The 24277-nt window shown below is 31.8% G+C and overlaps 7 protein-coding genes and 1 long non-coding RNA gene across 18 annotated transcripts in view; 4 read left to right on the top strand and 4 right to left on the bottom strand.

The window, feature by feature from the left end:
- The first annotated feature begins 174 nt into the window (after positions 1-174).
- On the top strand, positions 175-4039 carry Dok (docking protein homolog). Its single transcript, XM_069122022.1, has 3 exons — positions 175-673; positions 1019-1192; positions 1276-4039. Exons 1-3 carry the CDS (start codon positions 602-604, stop codon positions 2698-2700), a joined length of 1671 nt encoding a protein of 556 aa, XP_068978123.1. The 5' UTR covers positions 175-601; the 3' UTR covers positions 2701-4039.
- Positions 3819-24277, bottom strand: part of LOC138184248 (uncharacterized) — an 83927-nt gene continuing 63468 nt past the window's right edge. Inside the window, exon 2 of the mRNA XM_069122052.1 lies at positions 3819-4809. Coding sequence (XP_068978153.1) covers positions 4090-4671 — 582 coding nt within the window. The 5' untranslated portion in view covers positions 4672-4809 and the 3' untranslated portion in view covers positions 3819-4089. The remainder of the gene's footprint in view (positions 4810-24277) is intronic.
- LOC138183843 (WD repeat-containing protein 91) lies at positions 7075-14738 on the top strand. Of its 2 annotated transcripts, none has more exons than XM_069121287.1 (9): positions 7075-7283; positions 11342-11633; positions 11859-12123; positions 12201-12316; positions 12485-12672; positions 12759-13074; positions 13139-13260; positions 13342-13996; positions 14075-14738. In XM_069121287.1, exons 2-9 carry the CDS (start codon positions 11514-11516, stop codon positions 14222-14224), a joined length of 1932 nt encoding a protein of 643 aa, XP_068977388.1. In that variant the 5' UTR covers positions 7075-7283; positions 11342-11513; the 3' UTR covers positions 14225-14738. The 2 variants fall into 2 exon arrangements, with proteins under 2 accessions (XP_068977388.1, XP_068977389.1); XM_069121288.1 differs by lacking the exon at positions 7075-7283 and adding an exon at positions 10811-10916.
- LOC138183845 (uncharacterized) lies at positions 7599-10823 on the bottom strand. Of its 2 annotated transcripts, none has more exons than XR_011174189.1 (4): positions 10809-10823; positions 8751-8995; positions 8189-8248; positions 7599-7781 (listed from the first exon to the last, which is right to left on the bottom strand). It is a non-coding gene; the product is annotated as an uncharacterized LOC138183845 (long non-coding RNA). The 2 variants fall into 2 exon arrangements; XR_011174188.1 differs by lacking the exon at positions 10809-10823 and adding an exon at positions 9270-9284.
- On the bottom strand, positions 14739-16345 carry Spt3 (Transcription initiation protein Spt3). The gene is made up of 5 exons (XM_069121289.1): positions 16098-16345; positions 15785-16015; positions 15370-15684; positions 15098-15285; positions 14739-15006 (listed from the first exon to the last, which is right to left on the bottom strand). Exons 1-5 carry the CDS (start codon positions 16171-16173, stop codon positions 14869-14871), a joined length of 948 nt encoding a protein of 315 aa, XP_068977390.1. The 5' UTR covers positions 16174-16345; the 3' UTR covers positions 14739-14868.
- On the top strand, positions 17469-18402 carry LOC138184249 (huntingtin-interacting protein K). Its single transcript, XM_069122053.1, has 3 exons — positions 17469-17664; positions 17926-18033; positions 18150-18402. Exons 1-3 carry the CDS (start codon positions 17482-17484, stop codon positions 18243-18245), a joined length of 387 nt encoding a protein of 128 aa, XP_068978154.1. The 5' UTR covers positions 17469-17481; the 3' UTR covers positions 18246-18402.
- Positions 18550-20083, top strand: LOC138184250 (uncharacterized). 2 transcript variants are annotated; one of them, XM_069122054.1, is made up of 4 exons: positions 18550-18935; positions 19172-19268; positions 19477-19630; positions 19835-20083. In XM_069122054.1, the coding sequence occupies exons 1-4, from the start codon at positions 18932-18934 to the stop codon at positions 19937-19939; spliced, it is 360 nt and encodes a 119-aa protein (XP_068978155.1). In that variant the 5' UTR covers positions 18550-18931; the 3' UTR covers positions 19940-20083. The 2 variants fall into 2 exon arrangements, with proteins under 2 accessions (XP_068978155.1, XP_068978156.1); XM_069122055.1 differs by having other exon boundaries at positions 18550-19094; positions 19164-19268; positions 19835-20082.
- Positions 20129-24277, bottom strand: part of rdx (BTB/POZ and MATH domain-containing protein rdx) — a 44520-nt gene continuing 40371 nt past the window's right edge. For all 8 annotated transcript variants that reach the window (XM_069122028.1, XM_069122027.1, XM_069122025.1 and 5 more), the window contains exons 6-8: positions 24028-24205; positions 23566-23887; positions 20129-23415 (exon numbers count right to left, since the gene is read on the bottom strand). In XM_069122028.1, the coding sequence (XP_068978129.1) occupies positions 23271-23415; positions 23566-23887; positions 24028-24205 (645 nt within the window). In that variant the 3' untranslated portion in view covers positions 20129-23270. The remainder of the gene's footprint in view (positions 23416-23565; positions 23888-24027; positions 24206-24277) is intronic.

Genomic DNA, 24277 nt, shown 5'->3' on the forward strand with positions numbered 1-24277 from the left:
TCAGATATAACACACGATGCGTGATAAAAATTTTTTACAAACAAAGTTTAGAAGTTGACAAGTTAAAAGAAAGAAAGCATAAAGAGAGAAGGCAAAGAAGAGGCGCGAGAGTTATCTCTCGGGAATAGTCCGCGCTTCTATGTCCGTTCGTGACAATTCGGGCGACGTCGTACGGTCGGAGGACGTGCATGCCTCTATTACCCGACAGTTGGCTCCGAATGTGTCGGGGAATCATGCAAGAGCAGTACAATTCGTGTCGTTATATACCATACACGATGTATCCGTGCAACACGTACACATAGAGACGAACGAATATTTTTCTCCTCGGCAAATCTAGTCGACGTTAAAGACGTCGGGCTTAAAGCTTTTGTGAAATGTCAAGCGCCGTACATTATAATGGGTTGAATGTGTTCGGGAAAACTGTCAAACTAAACGTAAACGATAGAGTACTATTCGAAAGCAGAGGCGAACCAGTGAGAGGAATAGCACGGACGGAAAAAAGTGGGAGTGAAAGTGGAAAAATTCACTTTTTCAAAATTATACGAGGAGCAAAGGCACGTTCCTAGTAATACGTGAGGCTGCTGATGTTTCGCAAAAAACGATGGAGCCCGAGGAACCTCTGTTACAAGGGATCCTGCTGTTACCACCGCAGGGAATGTTAGGCCAGCTCAAGGTTGGTTAACGTTACTATGAATAAATGCTTGTTTCAAATTCTCACGATCCATTGACAAATTGGTTTTCCCCATTTATTTATTTATTTATCTGTATCTTTCAAAGAAATATTTGTCCATATCGATGGCCACCGATTAGTGATCAATGAATTAACCTAAAACTCGCGCGATAAGTTCCAGACATTTCAAGCGTGTGCAACAACGCTGAATCGATCTTAGCACACGTCATTCTTGATTCATACCAATAGTTATGATTTTTCAAATACACAAAATCTGTTTCTTTTCAGTCTTTTTAACATTAAAATATTTATATTGAAAGGCAATTACGTTGTTTATATCTTTTATAGAAATCTTGGCACAAAAGATTCTGTCAGCTGTTTAGGACTAGTAACTATGGGATCAAACGTGTAGAAATTTATGATAATCAAGAAGAAGCTATATTGCAGTTACATGCTCCTCGCATCATCACGTTAGATGCATGCATTAAAATAGCACCTAGCAATCAGTCACATGTATTTATTGTAAGTAAACATTTAACATAAGATTTAATATTTAGCAAACAGTAAAATGAAATGATTCAGTTCCTTATTTTTGTTGTATGTAGGTTGTGACTAAATCAGGAATTCATTATTTTGGATGCTATTCGGAATCTGATATGAGTCATTGGATCACTGCATTCCAGTTAGTAGCATTTAAAGATAGTGTGTCTAATCAAACAATAGAGGAGAACAACGACCTGTACTGTACCAGTGGAGAAGGAGTATTTTCTGTGAAAGTGGTAGAGACAGATGCATCTAAGCGATGTGGTTTAGAAACTAGAAACTATACACTTGTAGTAGCTGCAGTTGATATTAAATTAATGGATGGGGATGTAGTTCTATTTACTTGGCCATATCGATACATCAGAAGATATGGTTACAAAGATGGAAAGTTTATTTTTGAAGCAGGACGAAAATGTGAATCTGGGGAAGGTTCTTTTCGCTTGGAACACAGCAGTCAACAAGAAATTTTTCGTTGTATGTATTCCAAGATGAGGTCAATGAAAAAGTTAATGCATGAAGAAAATAATGCAAACATTGACTGTAATGATGCTCAATATCATGCAGCCTTATCGATGGAAGCTGGATCTAGAGCAGCCTTACCCCCTTCTCCAAATAGTTCTGCTAACTTAATTGATATTGACTTTTCACCGCAAAATTCACAGAAACAGTCAACTTCATCATCTAATTTAGATACTAGTTCATCTTCTAAACCGTCTTTATGTATCGGTAAACCGAAACCCGCGAAACCACCGCGAAAATACGTTTTCACCAGTTTGTTAGACAAAAAAAGCGTAGATCCCGAAGTATCAGAGTTGCCTGCCTGTGGAGAATACAAAGCATTAAATCGCGATAATTCGCCAGAGATGTCTCAAAAAACGATAGGAAGTTCCATATTAGATGACGAAGAAAGACATCCTTATGACCTAGTAGAAGTAAGAAATGATGCATGGAAAACTCATGGTATTGACAATATACATCACACAGAGAGATTAAACTCGTTGTTGCATAGTGATAAAGACAAAGAAAATGAGGATGATTTCCAATACGAAACAATGATGCCTGTTATATCGTCCCAAAGCTCTTCAAAGAGTAAGTCTAGTATTACGGATAGTCCAGTGACTTCGACTAATCATGTACCCAATGATGAATCTGATTACGACAAATTGGAGCATTTTGGTTCTGCAACTAAAATTACTCAAAAGGGCACATTCAAATTTGGAAACTTTAATAGCATGTCTCAAAATTCACATTCAAATGTATCTTTAAATACTTCCGTTGCTGATACCAGCACTGCATGGTCCAATTATGATATTGTTGAAGATATGTCTGCTGTTAGATTAGCAGATGATAGTCATCTTGGATATGGTGTTATTAGAAAGAAAACAAATCAGTCTGATACTGCATCTACAAGCAGTAATATGGGTCCAAAGCATAAAGTCTTTAATAATAGTGAATATGCAATTGTGTCAAAACCAAAAAGGGTATAAAAAATCAAAAATAATTCCAGTTAATAGCGACTACACAAATATATTAATTATTTCTGCTCCAGAGATTCTTAGTTCCCGAAAATGATAACAAAATACTAGTCTACAGTATGACTAGGGTAAGCTGATTTTTATTGTGCTAAATAATGACAAAAATAAACATGTCAATATTTTATAATGTTATAAAAGTGCAGAAGTGAAATGACATATTTTTGTGCAAAGATTAGTTTAAGAAGTACTAGTCTACATAATCACTGTCAATTATGTAAGAATAATTATTTTTAGAGGCAAGATGATTTTACACACTTTAATAATATTTAAAATATATTATTCAACAAATATTAAATGCTAGTTTATCAATATTATAAATCTGAAAAAAATTATCACTAGTATTTCAAAAGTATCAAAATGACTGATTGCAATGAAAAGATACAGTGCCTTATATCACAAAACATAGTCTGATAACAAAGTCAAGCAGAATTTGGAAATTAACTTTGCATGTCATTCCAATATCTGGTGTACTTAGAGATTTTTAACGTTATTAATATCAATATTATCACCATAATTAATTATTCATAGTCCATTATTATAATACTGTTGCAAGTTGGACAGAAGTAGTGCCTTCAGAGATGTTTAAAGTTTACGATAGAAACTTTTAAAAATATAGGATTTACATATGCATGATAAGGAAAAAGCAATAAATCATTCCTTTTGTTTTTAATACTATATACGTACATATTTTACATATATATATTTGTATTATACATATATACACATTTATAAAAGATTTAATTATCATCTATATATTTCACTGTTAGTAAGAAAAGACATTTTTATAACAAAATATAATATGTATATGTACATATTAATTGATATGCACAGAGAAGTATTCAATGCATAACACAATTAGAAATTTGCCATATAATTTCTACATGTGCCAAGATCTGTCATTTCTTTAAATGAAATTAAATGTTATTGATATTAAATATATAATATCTAAATTTGTTTTCATAAAAAAAAATGCATGTACATTTAATACTCTGAATGAAGAGGCAAATCTTACAGAATTTGCATCATCTGATCTGAGGAACTTTGTTCAAGAATATATATTTTTTACCAAATTGTATATATTAGAAATATTATTTACATGTAGTATACAAACGCACAGTAGAAATAATGCTGTTCTTTTTTAGCAATTGTAATATGAAGGATCAAAAAACATTTAAGTCTTTCTATGTCAACCAAACTTTGGATATTATTGTTTCTTCATAATTATAACATAGCATTAAAAATACGCATAGTCTACAATAAATTTAAAAGTATTTACATTTATTTAGATATATTTATGTCTATTTTGTCAAAATAAAAACTCCGCTTCCTGAACAACATTTCCTACGATTCTTCTGTAGATTTAACCTTCTTATTTTGATCGTGTGTTTCATTTTGCTCTTTTATTAAACGCTGTTCTAGTTCTTTATTATGTTGAATCAAATCATATTCCTCTTTAGCGACAGCCTCGAGATATCCATCAACATCATTTTGGATTTTTCGTACGGTCTCTCCTTTCGCCGCCAATATTTTTTCAATATTCCTTTTGTTCTTTAATTCCTCGAACCACCCAAGATTATCAGCAATTAAGTGATTATTCTTGCAGCCGTCACAACGAATTATAACTACTCCTTTTTCGTATGCTAGTTTCGATATAATTTTCCCATTTCGATAGTTACATTTTTTACATGTAAACATCACCTTTAGTTTTCCTACAACTTTGCCGAGAATATGTTTGTTAGAATCTTCTTCCTTGTTTTCTTCCGATAATTCGCTAAGATTCGTGTTCATCCGTATAAAAATTGGCTTGTGTAGACTGACATTAAGTTTATCTTTCAAAATCAATGGAATCTGACATGAATTTATAGGTTCTCTCGTAAGAACCAGTCGCGTTCCACATCGAAGTATTTGTCGCAACGGAAACATGCTGATTTTTCTTCTTTTTTACCAGATCTTTTATTCTAGATACACTGTCATTTATTGAAAATATCATTTACTAAATTTCTTTTAAATTGTAATGATATTACCATTGATTAAACCAATTATTCATCACTTGTGTACTTACTATAATATCTTTATTTCACGTACATGTTAATACATTTACACGTGACAGGAAAGTCATGACTATTAATGTTGTGACATTTAGCTATCATTTTCGTGACACCGTATGCATACTCCCTCTGTTAAACACTGCGTGAAATAACCCGCGCCAAATTCAAATTATAAAGTGGTGTAGCTGAAGCAATGAACAGAGAAAATTTCTTTAAATTAAATTTAAATTTTACATTGTAAAATTACAGAATAACGTAAATTACTATACAGAAAATTGTAAACTAATTGAAAAATTGTGGAACTATTGTAAACTTGCAAATTGATTTGAATAAAACAATCTTATTTGCAAATCGACAAAGCACTTAATTATTTAAAACCTTCCCAAACTCCATAGGTTCAAGGAATAAGTTATAAGAAATGAATAAGAGTTCGAGAAAATAGGTAAGTATCGGTTAGGTATTGGTAAGTATTGGTAAGTATTAAGAGCATAAAATAACATAACAGGTATCTCAAATCTTTTGAAATCCCTGCATATGACGATATTTTCTGAGAAACTTCAAAAGCACAAAATTTTCCGATCTATTTTGCGATTTTGTATCAGAAGAACATGATAGCATAGGAGGTGACACGATTTAGGCGATTCTTGGAAATTACGTCACTTTCCAGGAATTTTTCGGAACCGAAATTCTCAAGATTTTGACCAATTTCTGGCCTGACTTCGTGATTTTGTATTAGAAGAACATGATAAATCATGAGATTGTAAAATGCTGTTAAACTACAATCACTTATTGAAACTTCTTCCACATATATTTTATATAATTATTTTACAATAAATACTCTTATTTTTCATTGTGTAACCATTTCCAAGAATGTCGTTGCTTCTGGTTGCTGTTGATCGTTGCCGCTGTTCCTTGTCATATCCTGAATGTTGTTTGTGTACTCAATCCAAAAAGAACAATTTATTTCTCGTATTTAATTAAGCTTTTAAGCAACTTTTATGCTTTTACACTCTTACCCTTTTCTAGCCGCCGCGGTTCAAATGCATGTTTTTTTTTCTCTCTCGCCGTACATACACACGTTTCTCCCGCCAAGATCCCCGGGAAGAAATATGCGTATAGCTCGGTTATTGGTTGTTAAAGGCACTTATTCTTAGTGGGCACTTTTTGGCTGACTTCTTAACTAATTGCATTGGGGGATCTCCCTATCCATCTGTGATTCCAACTAATACTTCGATCTATCGAATAAAATTAGGTTAAAAGGAAGGTAGAAAGAAAGCTGAGGTTTAATTCGGAAGACATAATCATAAAAATCCATAAATTAATTCCTCTAATTATTCTTTTGTGCAGAAAGAAATAAAGTTTTGTTCTATTTGCGGACACTGGAACGCTTACCATAATACATACTGTTTCTATTGGTGTCTTCATCGTATACTATTGTTCTCGCCCTCTTTGTTTGGCAGTATATATATCTATTTTTGTCGCACACGAGTGCGTTCCTTGTTGTACGGACAAGTCATGTGCTGCATTCTATTAAAGATAGAAGTAACAATAACTTAGAGAGTATAATAATAGATGGCAGTATATGACTTGTCAATAGACAAAGTGCGCGATAGTGTTAAATAAGGACAAATATATGCCCCGTCACAGATAAGGAACGCGCTAGGATGCGATAAAGACAAGTGTATATATTCCTGCTAGACAAGGAATGCGTTATTGTACAAAGAGGACACCAATAGCAATTAGTTCATCTTTTTCACCGCTGTGTGGTGATAGTGTGTCTTTCCATAGAGATATGTATATGAATCTCTATGGGTCCATTTTAAACCAAATGTATATGCATATATGAAGGAATCCACGTTTAAATTTACCCTCTGTAACCATCTTGTCAGGAAAACTTAAAATGACCAGTACAAGAAATGTAAAAATAGATAATAATCACATTTATACAACACACAATAGGCACTTAATATAAACTACGTTATATTATTACTATTGATATATATCAAGACGTACTGAATAATTAATATTACATAATTACTGCAATATTTTACATTAACATAACGCACATGTTTAAAATTAATCAAATCTTACCATTACTAAAGAGAAAATTTCCTCTCTACTTTTACGCGGTGAGCAATGCTAAATTATCATTGGCTAACAAGATTAACAGATAACTCCAATTTCATTATCATTGTCGCCACTCTTTTCATAGTTTATTTATGATGAAATAAGTTTAAACCGTTTAGCGGTGTAAAATTATAATGTTTGAAATAGACCGATTTTTGAAGTTTGAAGTTTTTATAAATAATAATCGTTATCGATGTTATGAGTGCAAATAAACGATATGATATCTTTAATTTTTGATAACAAAAAGTATAGTGAAACATTCTGCATGATTGGTAAACACAAAGAAGAAAAATGAATCAGGCTGTGGAACTTTTATGTAGTGCCTTAATCACACCTACCCTTATCAATGAGAAGTAAACGGTAAATCAAAAAATGATAAGTACTAAGGCAGCTCTTATTATACGTAATTATATTTACATAGTTTGAGATGTAGTTTCTATATACTTCGATGTAGTTACTATACATATATGTGTGTGTGGTGCTATGTATGTATGTGTATATTTACATACATACATATCGTATGTAATGCGCATTTAAGTCGATCCGTGAATACTAACACTTGAATCGTTTCCTGCGAATCTTTCATAAATGAGGAAGGTCATACATTTTTAAGTGAAAATGATTAATAAATTTAATCAGTTATATCGACAAGGTTTTAGTAAAGGTAAGACAAGATATTTTGTTAAATCTTTATTATATTTAACATAATACAGGTAGTAGTTTTATAAGAGGCATAATTTCATAAATACACGTATACATTTGAAAAATATAATAGAAGCAAGAAATAACTTTTAATACTTTTTTCTTTTTATTTTTTATCACAACTACACTGTTGGCCAGGTTTGCAAGCGCATGTGTCTGCAAAACAAAATACAAAAATAAGATTAGTGTAAAGTATCTAATTCCAGTTTATCTATAATAAATATTAAGTATAACAAAACGTGAAACAGAAAGTAATTTATGACTTCAAAAATTGTCTTAATATTTTTAATAACAAATTTTCAAACAAATATTTCGTGTAAGTAACAAAACCCGTTGGAGATCGTAATTTAACCGACCTATAGAATGAACTGGCACTAACAATAGTCATGATTAAGCGGTCGTTGGCCGAGTTTACAAAAAAACAGAGCAAAATGAGATCGGAGAATTGTTACCACATTCACCCGAAGATTTTTTATATTTTGTTAATAGGCTAAAAAATAAACTATAATTCTTTTAACATATCGTTTGAAAATTTTAATTTAAACTAAAAATTATTGTATTACCTGCGCTTGAGGAATCGCCGCATTTGCATTTCTCGCCACATTGACATTGTTGAGATTTGTCTGCAATAAAAAGTAAAATATAGGTAAATTATTACGTTCCAATACAGGTAATTATAGGTATGAACCAATAAAACTAACTGCGTATTATGAAAACTCCAAAAAAATTCCGCGTAATTCTAGAAATTTCAATTATCTCACATTCATTTGCATAAAACGGAACTATGTGAAAATATCGAAATGCATTAATACACATTACAATTTAAAAAAAAAGATTTGGAAAGCAGTTGCTATAATTATAAAAAAACCAATTCGACTAGTTGCTAATAATTACAAGTGAAAAATGTTATAAATGAACATGTCAAAATATATGTAGGAAATTAAGAAACATTGATACTGAAAATGTCTAGCACTTAAATAAAAGCGAATAGGACTACCAAAAGTTTTACAATAATTTAGTGAATTGCACATTCAATCAATGAAATTGCACTTTGAATTGCAAAATTCCATCAGATCGTCATATAACGTAAGGAAATAGTTTCTTAGAAATAGATGTAATTCCTACCTGAGCCCTTATCGCAAGCTGGTCCTGGCATTTTGTAGTTTGTAAGTAGTTACTTGGTTCGATTTACTTGCAAGCAGAATATAAACTTAGTTCCGACACTTTCGGCGTACCTGTTTGAATTTATCGATCATCTCCTACTATGAGCGTTCTTATAGTAACGCATATCAGCGGCGTGTGCAACTAGCGTTGTGCGCGTGCGTGCCATGTGCAAATCAGGAAGCATACTACTAATTCACCCTGGCTTCCTGTATTAAAGTTAGAATTTCAGAATTTCAGATATTCTTGAAATTGCATCAACATCTGCTACATTTTTCTAATATGATAATAGCTAAATAGCAATTGTTTAATTTTCTATTCGTTTTCATCATACGTTGTATTGCAGAATATTAGTGATACAAATTTTATAACTGATTAATACAAGGAACAGAAAACTTCAAACTCTGATAATTCTGTTATAAGAAGTCAACGCGATTTTATGCATGTATTTAATTTTAAATGCTGGTAATTAGAATTACTTACGGGGCACATAGATACACAATTTACATCCCTGAACTGGTGCAACACGAAACCAATGAATCACATTACACGTTATGCAATATTACGAGATAAGAACATTAGTATTACCGGAGTCGAGTACTACAATGAATTAGAGTTCATTCTAGAAACTTTATGCGAAGAATGGAGTAATGTCTTGTAATTAGACTGAATGAATAACTGAATTCCTTTCTATTATTTTCCCAAAGTCTGGTAGAAAGCATAATTAAGCAAATATCATAATATTATATAATATAATATCATAATAAATATTTCATTCGTATGTATGTCGTTTTACGAGTATATTTAATGGGAAGTAAAAATAGTAAAGTTCATTACAAATTTCTTAAGAATATAGAGAACATTAAATTAAGTGAGATTAAATGTATTTTATTAAAAATTATTACTTTATACCATGATTATTTATAATAAAAATATGAAATATTAGTTTTAATGCAAATATTTAAATAGAATTTAAACATTTACCGAGTTGCTACTAAAATTCGTTTTTCTGGCTGCTTCTTTAACATGTGTGAATTCATCCTCTAGTTCTAAACCATGGTAAACCACAAACGATCAGTTTTAGCATGAATATTTTTTATAAGCTGCATATCTGTAGCTCTTATAAACATATCCACTGGTGACATTATAGTGTTATAATTCAACCGATATAAGCCTTCTGCATGTGGACTTTTTAAAATCTGCCTTACCTTTATATTCTGTACAAGAGGGTTCATGTTAGGAAAATATATTTTTTCTTTCTATAATTCTTATTTAGAGGAGATTTAAAGCAGAATAGAGCATACTTAGAGAAGGTGTCGCAAAAGGTAATGATTTAACAATGGTGATATATAAAAAAGAATGATAATTTACATTTGGACATAAGTTAAATTTTTTTTGCTTCATGATTTTTTAATATTTAAAGTTTCTGTCTTAAAAACTATATCTTTCTCATATTTAGGATCAGAGCCCCGTTCGTACGCTAGCAGCGCTTTGCATGTTGCATTCTGGACAACTTGCCACCCTTATTTGAATTGGCGAACTGATATTGCGCTCAAAGTCCAAATGCATAATTAATCGGATTATCAATTATAGAAAATTTAATCTAAACCTATGCGTGTATGTCAGATTTGAACCTTCGGTCTTCAATTATTTTGAATCTTTAACATTTTACGTCTTTCAATAAGTTTATGCTATGTACAAAGATATAGACGATCGGTCAACTGAATTCTCATTGGTGAAATGGCATGGAAGCTGGTAAACTCTGTTTGAAACTGGCGAACTCAATCATCTTCTCTGTCTTACGATCATGGCAAGGGCCAAAACGGGCTGTGTAAATCTCGCTAAGATGCCCATGTTCATTTGCAAAAAAGAAAGCTAATTAAGAAAATGTATTTGTTAACTTTTATGGTCACAGTTTCTGAATTAAATCCTGAGCTTCTTTCCTACATTTTATTAAACCTATGAAATGCATAAATAAAGATATACAAATTCTATTCGATAGATAGAAGTACTATTCTGTACCTGTTCCGTGTTCTTTACCTCGTACTGTAAATGTGAAATCATATTAACACTAAGTCGTGACTTTATAGTTATGATACCGAATGTTAGAACACTTATGTAGTACATTACGTAAGTACATAATGTACTTATAATACATTCTTCTTGTCTCCCTCTTAAAGAGAAAAGTCATGACTTTGTGCAACGTGGAAACGTACCATGACTATTCTAATGGGCTTCAAGCATTTTACCTGTCCTTAACCATTGGTCATAAAAATTATGTGACAAAAAATGTTTGCATGCTGCTTTATCTATATTTCATCACGATGTTTGTGATAATCTTATGACATGATATAACGTAGATATAAATATTATTTTATGTCCATTTTTCCTAGAATGTTAACATACTTAAATTGATAACCTATCGACTACTAGAAGAAAAATTTATTCTTTATCCAAAAATCTATTGATTTTGGATATTACCAATATTTCAACAGTTAAGAAAATGTCATATTTTGTTAATTGTTTTCGTTCATTTTGATCATTTTTTATTTCAGAAACTTTTGATTTCTTTTTACAGTGATAAATAGGATATGCTAACGTTGGTAATAATGACTGTCAGACGAAAATTCGCTGCATATTCAGCGAACAGCAAAATGGCCAAAGGATGACAACATACGGCTGTCAGTTAAAGGAGAAAGTTGATATTTTGAAGAGAATTAAAGGAAAATGTCTCACATTCAGTATGTGGACGAATTGGTCAAGGAATATCTGCTCTTCAGAGGTTTTAGCCAAACCTTGAAAGCTTTTGATAACGACTTGAAAGCCGAGAAAGAGAAAGGTTTTAGGGTGAGCTTGTAAGGAATTATGATAGAGAAAGTGAGAAAGTGAAACAAAAATATACGAAAACAATGTCTACAAATTTCATTTAGTTAACGAAACAACAATAAAAAAAATTAAAACTTAAATTTAGTCTCTTATAGTCTCTTCTAAATACCTTATAATGTTTACATTCCTTAATTTCAGGCAAACTGATATAATTCTAGCAAAGATTTTCATTATTTTTTTTATCAGGTTGATAAAATCGTCGATCAATTGATGCAATACATATACAATTATGACTTAGCATCTTTAAGAGAATTATGGGGACATTTAGACATGAGGATGTTCTCCCGTTTGGAAAGTCATTTTACACCAGCTGTGAGAAAACTAGAGAATGCTGTTCTAAAAATGTACTTGGTTAATGCAGCAGTAAACAATAAACAAGATCGGATTCAAGAATTTTTTACAAAAATGACACCAGAGTTACAAGGACATTCAGAGTGGAAAGAATGGTTTGGTAGGATAACATTTTATTTATAGAAATAGTAGAAAAAATGTATTTTACATTTTATTATTTTTTTGTAATTTTTACAGCATTGCCATTTGTTAAAAATCCTGAAGACAATCCAGCATACTCTGTACATTTTAGTAGACAATGGCAGGACACTATGTTAGTGTCCCTGCACAATTTCCTTGCTACTATTTTTCAAGTAGGTGAAAGGTATTTTGCATCGTGCCTCTCATTTACGAGTCTTACCATTTTAATATCATAGAAAAAAATATTAATTTTAACTTAATACAATGAACAAAATGTAGTAATATATTTATATATTTAACCACATTGTATATAGTTTAATTTTAATTCGCACGAATTATAGTGTATGCCACAACCGACGTTGCTTGCGATAGACGAGGACACAAATAGATTGAAACGGCTTCAAGAAGAGAATGAAGTATTGAAACAACGTTTAAGCGAGTCTGTTAAAATAGAAAATGTAATGGATGTGAATCCAGGACCAGCTCCTCAGCATCCACCACTCATGGATGACTTTTACATTATAGCACAGTAAATATTTTAATTTACCGTTTGATAAACCGATGTAATTCAACATGCTACACCATTTACTAACATTTTCCTTGCTGTTCAAACAGAGAATCTCCCTTATTAGAGAATCCAAAAACCTTAAGGAATCTCATAAGAAATATAGGCGGCGGTTCCAGTCCAATTTTAAGTAGAAAGCCTGGGACAAGTATAAGAAAAGTAGTAGAACCGGAAATGACATCAACAAAAAGAACCAATACGAAAGGAAAAATACATTCGATCAATAAATCCGAACCTGTTAGTAAAAGAAGTATTAGTTGTGATTCAAGATTAACAAGCTCTAGAAAAAGAGATTCGTCTATCGATGCAGTAGCTGAGCGAAAGGCTAAAGATAAAATCGATTCCACTTATATCCTTCTTAGTCAGGTAAAATGCTGGTTATTTATATAGCAAATATTTTAGAAATTTTCATAATATGTTTCATTTCCAGGAAGAGTATACGGAACATAAAACATCAATAATTCAATGTAAAAGTAATGCAAGTGGCTCCTATGTAGCTACAGGTGATGCAGACGGTATTATTAAAGTATGGACTCCGATACCTTCACCAAAGTAATTACTTTCAATATTTACAATATTAGTTTTATGGCAGAATTTTGCATACATGTAATCATGTTTTTTTTAATTCTGTAGAACTGTTACTACATTTATCTCTGCTCCAGCAAACTCAAACAAAGCAATTACTGCGTTAGACTGGATATCAAAAAATGAGCGTTATTTTTTACATGGTGATAACAATGGATTGATTCAATTACATGATACTCGTGATTGCAAAACCTTATGGGACATTCAACATGAGAACTCTCGAATCATTACTTTGTTATGCAATCCAACGGAATCCACATTTGTATGTTCCGTATCAGATTCGAACGAAGGAAAATTATTATTGTACGACATAAAAACAAGAAAATTAGAAAGAACTTTACCTATGGAACAAAATGTAACTGCGTTGTGTTCCGCATTTAATCACAACGGGCAGCTCCTTATCACAGGGTTATCCAATGGAAATATTTTAATACATGATTTAAGACGGAACGAAATTATCGATAATATAAGCTGTCATTCGAGTCCAGTTATTGATATAGAACTAATTAATGATTATACAAATATCTGTACACAAAGTGAGGATGGAAAATTGTGTCAAAGAAGTTTGAATCATTCAGGAAAGATTTTATGGGAAACGAAAATCAAGGTAGAGAAAAACACAGTTCATGGAAAATTGTTCACTTTTGACCAAAGCGGTAACTATATGCTACTTTGTACACAAACTGGAGGAAATATATATAAAGTACGTAATTTTTATTGTCTACTGATATTTTAAGGATTTAATAGCTCTGTTCACCAACTACTGAATATAAATTTTCAGATGCCACCAGGTGCACAAGCAAAAATTTTAGAATTAGGCGGACACAAAGGTACACTTTGCTGCGACTGGTCTACTGCCAATCAATCCGGAACGTGTATAACTGGTGGTGCGGAAGGGAAAGTACGCGTGTCGACGTTGCTCTCACCATGATACAGAAGCAAAATTAGTATCTGTGTGAATTCATGAAATAATGTGTAAAATTTCTAAAACTAGCTCAAATTTGTAGATACTAAATATATATCTAGAATACTGAACGTCAAGACGAAACTTTTTAATCATTATGTTGCATAATGAAATCATTAAAAAAAAAAAATATTCAGAGTAAGGTAAAATTAAAGAAAAGATCCAAATATTTTATGAAGAGTACAATGAAAGCAAACGTATCATGCGTTAATGCAAAATCAAGTGTATTATAATCCTATCTTTAAAATGGAATCAGGGACTACCAATTGTAAAATGTACAGGAACTAATATAATTGTAAAAAGAGGATACATAAGGTACCTATGAATGTCGCGTTAATTAATAGGACACATGATCGAATGACTTTGTAAAAAAAAGAATAAAATTCTAATAATTTATGTAGCGATATTATGTGTACACCTGTAAGAGGTACAGGAATTTGTCAATAAATATTGGGCAATTTTAAAACACTCCCGTATTCTAGTTTAATATACAAAAATTAAAATACACATTTAATCAAATATAAATTTAGAATACTGATAATTTTTTTATAGAATGCTCCATTTTAAAAGAGCATAAACTTTGCTCCTCTAATTAAATGAATTAAGTTAATCTATGAAGATAGAAGTTTTAAGTGTGGTTTTCTCATGGACCAACGATTAAATGGACCTGTCATATCCAATTGAGGTGACCAATACCGTCTGAGAGCTTCAATTATTTCTGCAGGTGTTATTGGTTTTGTTACAGCTACCTGCTTAATTATTTTAAAAAAGAGCATAAAAGTATAATACTTCCTTTTATCATAGACTTTGCATGTTTTAAATGATAAAAACATCACAAACCTTGCCATGATAATATGGTTTATAAGTGTATGGATTAACATAACTAAGTCTAAGTCGATCTATAGCATCCCCGTATATTTTATTTTGATCCTGTCTTACTAATAGTGCAAAATCTATAATTTGTGCTACTGTTTCATATGCTAAATAACCCAAAATTATATATGCTTGTTTTGTGACTGTTATATCACCTAAATAGCATAATACAAAAATATACTTAACAGATAAATGAAAATTATTCTCAAGTGTAAGATAGTTAAATACACAAAACTCACTGTCTGGTGCTATCCAATCACTAAATTTATGTCTATTCTTATTTGCAAAGGATGCATTACGTGCCTTACTGAATTTTAAATATCTAGCTTCATCCATAGACCTTGTCATAATCTCTGCACGAATACATCTTTGTTGTTTAACTTCATCTACAGTAGATGCATCTTCAAGAAGTTCACCAGTATTGTTAATTTGACTAAGGAAACTATGCAGTGGTCCTTTCTTTTTTGATCCATTTGTACTTTCATTCTGTACAATATCTTCGGGTAAATCGCTTTCTATTGCTTTGTGTATAGAAGACTTAAATTCTTTTAATTCTACAAGATATTGCTAAATGAGAATATGTATTATACAAATTTTTATATTATATTATATATATTAAACGAATTTTTTGGTTTATGATCACATCAAACTTGCCTAAATATTTTAGGAGGCGTTGCAATTTCACTTTGTTTTTGCGTAATAAGAAAATCAAATCTTCCGCAGAAATACAAATACCCTTTTTCGAATTTCCCCGTTTCTCGGAAATTTCGCAAGCTTTTCTTACTATTGTCCTCATTTGTTGTAAAACAACTTCTTCTATGATTTTCGCAGATTCGATTAATGGTTCACTACTGTCTCCAAAACCATGCATCATCTGTCGAATTTCTGTAAAATATTGTTCCTATTCATATAACATTTGGAAATAAAAATTTCAAATATCAGAATTTTTTACGGAAGATTGAAATACCGGTAGTGTAATTCACAGGTTCATTTCGAAGGAACTGCGAATCATTCGCTGGTTTAGTAAACGATGCTTCTGTCATAATTATGAATTATTCGATAAGTTTTATCTCAGTGAAATGTAAGAATCATTAAGAAACTTTCTACACAGTATACATGACAGTTGTTTGTGTTGATTTAACAGTGATTAGGTTATGTTCCATATACATGTGTGTATGTGTTGTTTATATGACCATGTTCGTAATCTTACTACCGTTGCTACATAAGTACATACATATAATCCGCACAATTATTTTGCATTAACATTATTTTATTTTAAATGGTATTAAACTTCATAAGTAAAAGATATCTTGTAATTAGTAATTATTATAATATTGTAATTTAATATTATATAAATAATAATAATGTAATTTTATATTATATAACAAATAAATATCGATTGTCAGTCTCATGGGGTCAGTTATTACAACTGGAGATTCATCAATTATCTATTTTGCGACATATTGTATAGATAAGCGCAAAGTATTAGCAAAAATTTGAATGTAAGATTATTTGATATCAATATCGTACAAAGTAGAAATCAACATTTCCGGTAATTCTTTTAGTCTTTCATGATGAAATATGTCAATTCGTGCGTAAAATTAGTAATGCCTACATAGATATATCGAACTTCAATTTCTTTTGATTTAAGCATAGCTTAGTGAAATAAGAAAAGTTGATCTTATATATTTATTTCTTCTTGAAACTGAACATTCTGCAGATCAAGAAAAATCATAAATTTTTTATACAAATACTTCACGTGGCGGCATGAGACTAACATTAACTTCTTTTACAGTCTTGCGCCTTTTCTACGCGCCTATGCGCGTGATTCTCACGTCTACTGTCATGACAAATTAAAATAAGTCTAAATATTTTGTCATTTTTTATGTTTGTTAGTTAAAGAGGAAATGTAATACATATTGAATAAACTTTTTACGAGTAATTATTGTTGTTTTCTTATGTTTGATTATGGATTAATATTCTAAATATGTATCATTAAATTATTTCTTCCAAAGATATTTTAAAGATGTTACAAAGACAAATGAATTAAACCGGTATATGAAATTACGCATGACTTATGTAAATAAGCAAATTTATGATTTTATATTTCATAAATGTAATATTTTAGTAAGTCATAATTGTATCTTCTATGTTAACAGAACACAATGATATAATGCAATAAGTCACAGCTCGACTTGGAATTACTAGCTCTTCCAACAATTTATAATCAATATTTTTCAATAAAATATCTTATAACAAATCAGATGCGAATAATTGTTTTGAAAATTTTTAAAGAGATTAGATTGCACACTGTGAAGTTATCACATGCAGTTTATAATCGTCTATAGAGCATGAAGTACGTTTTAAAAAAGGGAAAAATGGCGGATAACGATGTAAATGGTGACTCTGATGAAGTACAACAGGAGAAATCACAGAAAAAGGCAGCAAAGTATGATAGCGGAGCGGCAGATCTCGAAAAAGTCACAGATTATGCGGAGGAAAAGGAAATATCCTCGTCTGATGGATTCTCTTGTGTAAGTGCTCCTATTATCTTATATTCCACGTGTTTATGGTTGTCAACAACATTTACTAAGTTTCTTTGGCAATGTTGAAAATTTATATCTTTCATGTTAAAAATTAGTTTTCCTGTTTTCCTTTGTTGAGTATACATTAATTTTTATAGGTTAATTGTTCGAAAATATGTAATTATTAAGTCTAACCTATAAAAAGTTGTATACACACAACGCACACATAACTATAAGTTGCAATCATTCAGTACGATTTGTATACTACAGGCGTTAAGTATAATCGGAGATCGGCGGAATAAAGAAGCTGCGGAGAAGAAGGCGAGAGAAAAGGAATTGCTAAAAGTTCCTATTAAAAAGGAAGACGTAGATCTTATTGTAAGATATTTGATAATTGTTATTAATATTCTTTTCTAATTAATTTTCATCTATTTATTATATGTTGAAAATTTTATTGTATTAATTAGATTAATATTAAATTCATTCCATTCCAGATGAAAGAAATGGAAATAAATCGAAACGTAGCAGAACAAACACTCAGGGAACATAGTGGAAACATTGTGGAGGCATTAATTACATTAACAAATTGACTGTACAGCATCAATTTCAAACAAACACTGACATAAGAATCAACTTTATTGTAAATTATATGGACTTGGGGATTGTTATCACTTTGGGTTATTAATAATTTATTCGTGTATATTGCAAAATATACTTTAAGCTATCCTGTATATATATATACATACATTCTTTTTATTCATGTACCTATTTATACCATTTCTTAAGGACACATCAATTAGAATATATTGGCGAATATATTATATCTCAGGATAAAATAATTGGAACTGTATGTGTTATCAGTGTGTTACCATATGATAAGATTATAGCCTTTATATGTGCAAGGTGTTGATTGTTAGCTCAAAATAACGTATTTACTTGTTTGCAAAAGGTTGAAAGATTTATAGTGTATCTATACTTTTCTAACCAATTTTCAATAAAATTTCAATAAAATCTGGAAAATTAGGGAAATCACAGTGCAATAAAATCTCTTAGTTGAAAATCACAATGTGAAATAAATTAGATTTCTGTATTGTATCTAAATTTAATTTTCAAGGGCACAGATTATTTTATGTTTTTTTATATATAACATGTGCACAGTGAATTGTTTAAGTGATGATACAGGTGTATATCAGATTTTATTTTGTTAAAACATTCTCATTTTTCCGTATATGATAAAAAAGTACTGTTTCCAAATAGGATCACAAACACAATCGCCATGTGTATGTGATAATTCAGTTAAATACCTATAATTACCTATAATTAAATTAATAAAATATAAAAATAATATATAGCCTCAAATTCACTCTATTTTTGTATCTTCTTCTGGGGGCGCTTCAATTTCCATGCTGTTGCACATACCTTAATTGTAATCTTTATTGGTAAGGTCATTTCCTTTACTTATACACATATATGAACTTTTTATATTATATCAATTAACTTGTTTTTAGGGATAAAGGCTGGAGTACGATTACAGCGATGAAAATGGTTATCTTTCTATTATTAGTATTTGGTTTCTTTTTCGCAATTTTAATATATTGCAGAACCTCTAGCAGGTACGAATTATGCCTTAAAATCTAAATAATTTTGTAATCCAATTCTAGTAGATTTTTGAAGCTATGATTTAGTTCTACAAATATAATATAGTTCTAAAATTTAGAATAGCCTAAATTATCTATCTTTTTCATCTATTTGATGAATAAACAAAATTGCTGGTCGTTAATACCGCTTTTATTATCATTAATGAGACTCTACACTTTACAGGGATATTCATCAGAGATATAGCGCTGCTTCCAGTGATAATATAGATTGCAGATCATTACAATCTAATTCAATTTATGAACCATCAGTGGACAGACCACCGTCTTATAATGCAGCTTGCAGTGCACCTCCTCCTTATGAATCTCCATTGAATAGCGTATGTTCATTTCTATTCTATTAATCAAAAAAATATAATACAAGAAAGGAAATAAAACAATCGAACGCGAAGAAAATAATTGTACATATCTAATGTACGTTACTCATTATAGTAAAATATAAGATAGACAAAAATCTAGATTAGATAAAAATCTAATTTTGTCGCGTAATAACATGTTATTTTACGTTTATTTGTGTTCTCTAGGTATCTATGTTCGAAGCACCACCAGTTTATCAAGAAAGTTCGCAACAATCTAAACGAGTATCACATTCGATTAATCAAATAGTTCCGATCACAAATTATATTTAACACATTTTGTAGTCACGTATTTGTAATCATGTCTCATATCTAATTTAGTCTCAGTTAATTAAGAAGGAGCTGAATTAGTTGCAAATAAGATATCTAAATAAGATTTTTATTTCATGTGTGTGTGTTTGTGTGTGTGTGTGTGTGTGAGAGAGAGAGAGAGAGAGAGAGAGAGAGAGAGAGAGAGAGAGAGAGCAATAAAAATTCTTTTATTACGAATCTATATCATTGCATTTAATATTATTTTTTTATATATATATTTTCCATCTGCTGACATATTCGAAACAAACACTGAAATGTATTAAATAAATAAGCGACATGTCGAGGGATAATGAAAATCACGTAAAATTCTCATGATTATATAATGAAAATGTCATTTATTTGATGTGGTGCAATGACTTAAAGTAAATGGAAAAATGAACGTTTATATGAGCTGGGTTCGATGAACAGCAGTCATGTACTTCGAAAAGCTACCACTGCTGAACTATTCGTTACAAAAAAGCTTCTTTTTTTTCTTCGAGTTTAAATGCAATATACAATGGAAGTGTATCAGACAGCAGCGCAGTAGTAGCTAGTGCGACACGAACATGCTGATTTTCATGATGAGGTAACACTTGTCTTACTTGTACTTAGTTTATCAAATTATCCAGTCATACGCTCATGCAGATTGGTTCAAAAAGAATTGCATCTAATGTTTCTCGAACTGTCGTACGGTATTAATATTTAGTTTTTCGCGTTTTTAGGAAAAAGACATTCAACATTACGAGTTTCATGAGATATTTTTTTGTTCGCCGCACAGTCCCAAAGATAGAACATGGGTATTAGAATGGACGTAGACAATTTTTTCTTTTCTCTTTTTTTGTTTGACATCTTTAAAATCTGAGCGAGCACACATGGCCAAAATCTGTTCCTTAAAGCGCTTACATATTTCATTGTTTCCTTTACACTTATTTTCATTTCTCCGTTTAGTAGTTTCATCGACTTATTCCTTCGTAAGCCTTAATAACCTACTACAACTGAAATAAACATCATGTAAAAAACGGTGGAAAAATCTTCCCTAACTATTTTTCCATAGGAGTTGCTTCTTTTTTTTCATTATTTTTTTTAATCCCGACAGAGATACGTTACGGCGTCACGACAGGCGGTACGGGTAAGTGTATGTACGTGTCGAGATCAAAAACGAGATACACATATATAATCTAATCGTATTAATTTGTCGCGATTACATTACATTTACTTAAAGCATTGCTAGTGTGTTTCAAGGAACATGAGTTTAGCACAGTCTGTAAAATAGAATAAATTATAGTTGATTATTGTACCCTTCATTAAAAGTATGGTTCCGTTTCGGTTCAGTTCTTATAAAATACAGTAGATATGTACAGTAAAAACCTTAAAATCGAAAGGGACGCTAGATTTGGGACTGTCCGGATATAGCGACCGTTTCCTTAAAAGATAAATTCACTGGCTGCCAGGATCGTCAGAAAGTTCTAGAAAGGTTGTGATACAATTGCGGTTAATTACAGTGGTCTTATCACAGAACATGTATGGCATTAAATCTTCGATATCATTACTTCTTTGTAATGGTAGGTATTTATATCTTGTATTTAAAACGTTCGGTAAAGCTAGGTCGGAGGATCAGGAAGCCAGTACGGTACTAAATGATGATTATTGTTTTACGTATTCTGTCGGTTGCCCATAATTCAGATCATTGACCACAATAATTTTGCGATTTTGATAATTACACAAAAAACGATTAATATTCTCGTACTATGTAATTGACTAACCTTGTTATTTTATACAGTTTGTTTTAACTTTTTTTTTTCCTTTTTCTTTGTTTCCTGTTCCTTTTTCGTCATTTCCTTCTTTTTTGATAACGCGTTTCATCGACTTCGTCTTTTCATTTAATGCGATTCTTGTATCACTTCTAATTAATATAGAACATCCTGCATACGAATACGATAGACATTTCAATAGTAATCAACATAAAATTTGATAAATTATGGACAACCCTAAATTTAATACAATATAATAATAATAATATAATATAATAATAATAATAATAATAATAATAATAATAATAATAATAATAATAATAATAATAATAATAATAATAATTCGAATCTATCACTTCGTCTACTATGCAATACTCGAGAAAACAAAACAAACTGTGCCTAGCAATAAAGGGGTGAGGGTTCAGGGACATAGAGAAAAAGGCCGCATAGAGGATGGGACAAGGGGCGGTATCTGCAGACAAAAAATATACAAAAATACGGGGCACAGAATGCGTAGCATTAATAGTAATCATAGTAGTAGTCGTATATGCTGAGAGAAAGAGATCATAAAAAACACTAACTAGAATCATTTTTTCTCCGTTCTTGGAAGAATTTGACGTTTCCATTTTGCCTTCTTTTTTCCATTTAAAACTAAAAATCACTATATCAGTAATAAACATATCTAATTTTATTCTTGTCGCTCGCGTACACGACGAACAAGCGAGGGGCATTTCGTTTGATTCATATTTTTTCGACAAAGGAACAAAATCTTTTTCTTATAAGCGTCTTGATCGACGTCTATCACAACTTTCTTCGTGCATCATGTGTATACCTCCCTCTTCGCGTGTGAGTGTATATGTGTGTAGCAATGTTTCAGCGAGTTTCAATCTCGCCTTGGTCCTCTGGCTGCTTCTGATGTCTTTTTCATAATACGTAGGTGGTATGCGCGCTTCTAGCTATTATCGTTTTATTAACGAAAGCAAATCCATTGCGAGACCCTAATGATGCGCATTGATAAATCGCTGACATGATTGTGTTGCGTGTCGGTGGATAAAAACACATGTCTCTCTCACGCACGAGAACGTAACGTTAATACAAGACGCACAATGCAAAGTACCAAAAATTCTCCAAACCGTTCCCAACCAGCTGAGGATAAACGCATCATAATTTACTTGTTTCCAGATTATCTTCCATATACGTGTGTACAAGTGCTCGAACTTCTCTCTCCATTTTATGTGATAGGCTTCTTCTAACGTCGACGATCTCACCGAATTACAACAAAGTCTATAGCCATAGGTTAACTGCGTTTCTCGTCTGGAGCTGGCCATTTGAACCGCTGCAACGCTGCAACACTGTATTTCTTGTTTGAAAGATACGTTTATCGGTCAAAACCCACGAAGAACAGTTCTCGTCGCAGTTCCTTTTCAAGTGGACCAGATGATGGCGCACTAGGAAACATTTATTTAGCACTACTTGTATCACTGTACACAAAAAAGTCATGAAGGATGCAAAATAGGCGGGGGCGATGTAGAGGTCGTGCCCGGAGTTAACGGTGACTGTTTTCAGCTCTGTTTCACTCGCTTCCTGGGCGGTCCGATCGGTGGAATTTGTTGGGTGGCTAACGCTCGAAACGCTTCCGCTATGAGATGCGGATGAGAGTTCACCATCGATTTAAAACCCGCTGTGTCCATCACGTCCGTCGCGTGTCTGTAACACAGATCGAACAAAATGATTGAAATATTTTTCTTTTCTTATCAGTTCTTAAGCTGTACAGTTGTTTCACAATAAAAAAGAAATAAAAAACTGTTTTGCGAATACACTGAACATATGTTATTATTTATCTGAACAAGTACTTACGTATTGATAAAATCTATGGCCTGTGCCTTGAGTTGATCGGCGCTATGAAGATCAGCGAGAATCAGGATGTCGGCTGCGTTTTCGATTGCTAAACTCGTGCATAATGCTTCCTCGCACATGACTTTCAACCTTTCTAATGCGTATTTGTCCGCCGCAGCTAGTAAATCGTCCGCCATTTTTTCCAAATTTGCTGCCTTTCCGGTGTATATAAACCGCAACATCTCTCGTAACACTTCGTGGTCCACGTCGGTGATGTCCACGCGGTTTTGTTTCCTTTCCTCCATCTCATGCTCGAACATCGCCGAGAAAACGGGACTTCGCGCTAAACGATAAGATTATAAAATGAAAAAATCATCTATTTTCCCGAAGAAACGTTCGTCCTGCAGAAACGTACGGTTTTCTATCAGAAGCAAACATACTAATTTTGGGAAATAATCTCAGTAAACGAAGAAATTAGTTTACCTGCGAGGATGGCTTTGTGCGCCTGAAATTCCCTTCCACACACTGTCAGCGTGACATCGCTGAATTTTTGGTTTTCAAACAGAAGCCCAAGGTCATCCGGTAGTCGACATTCTGGAACTTTGAATTGTATAGTATTACTTTGCCCGGAAATATTCACGCTGTCCGCTACTACGCTGACCTGTAACATTTCGCTGAATTATAGATTTCGTTCACGGTAAACATTAGTAAATCGCACAAGTATTAAGTATGT

The sequence above is a fragment of the Bombus flavifrons genome, chromosome 10 (assembly GCF_040668555.2).
Source record: "Bombus flavifrons isolate JBK064 chromosome 10, iyBomFlav1_principal, whole genome shotgun sequence".
Taxonomy (NCBI): domain Eukaryota; kingdom Metazoa; phylum Arthropoda; class Insecta; order Hymenoptera; family Apidae; genus Bombus; species Bombus flavifrons.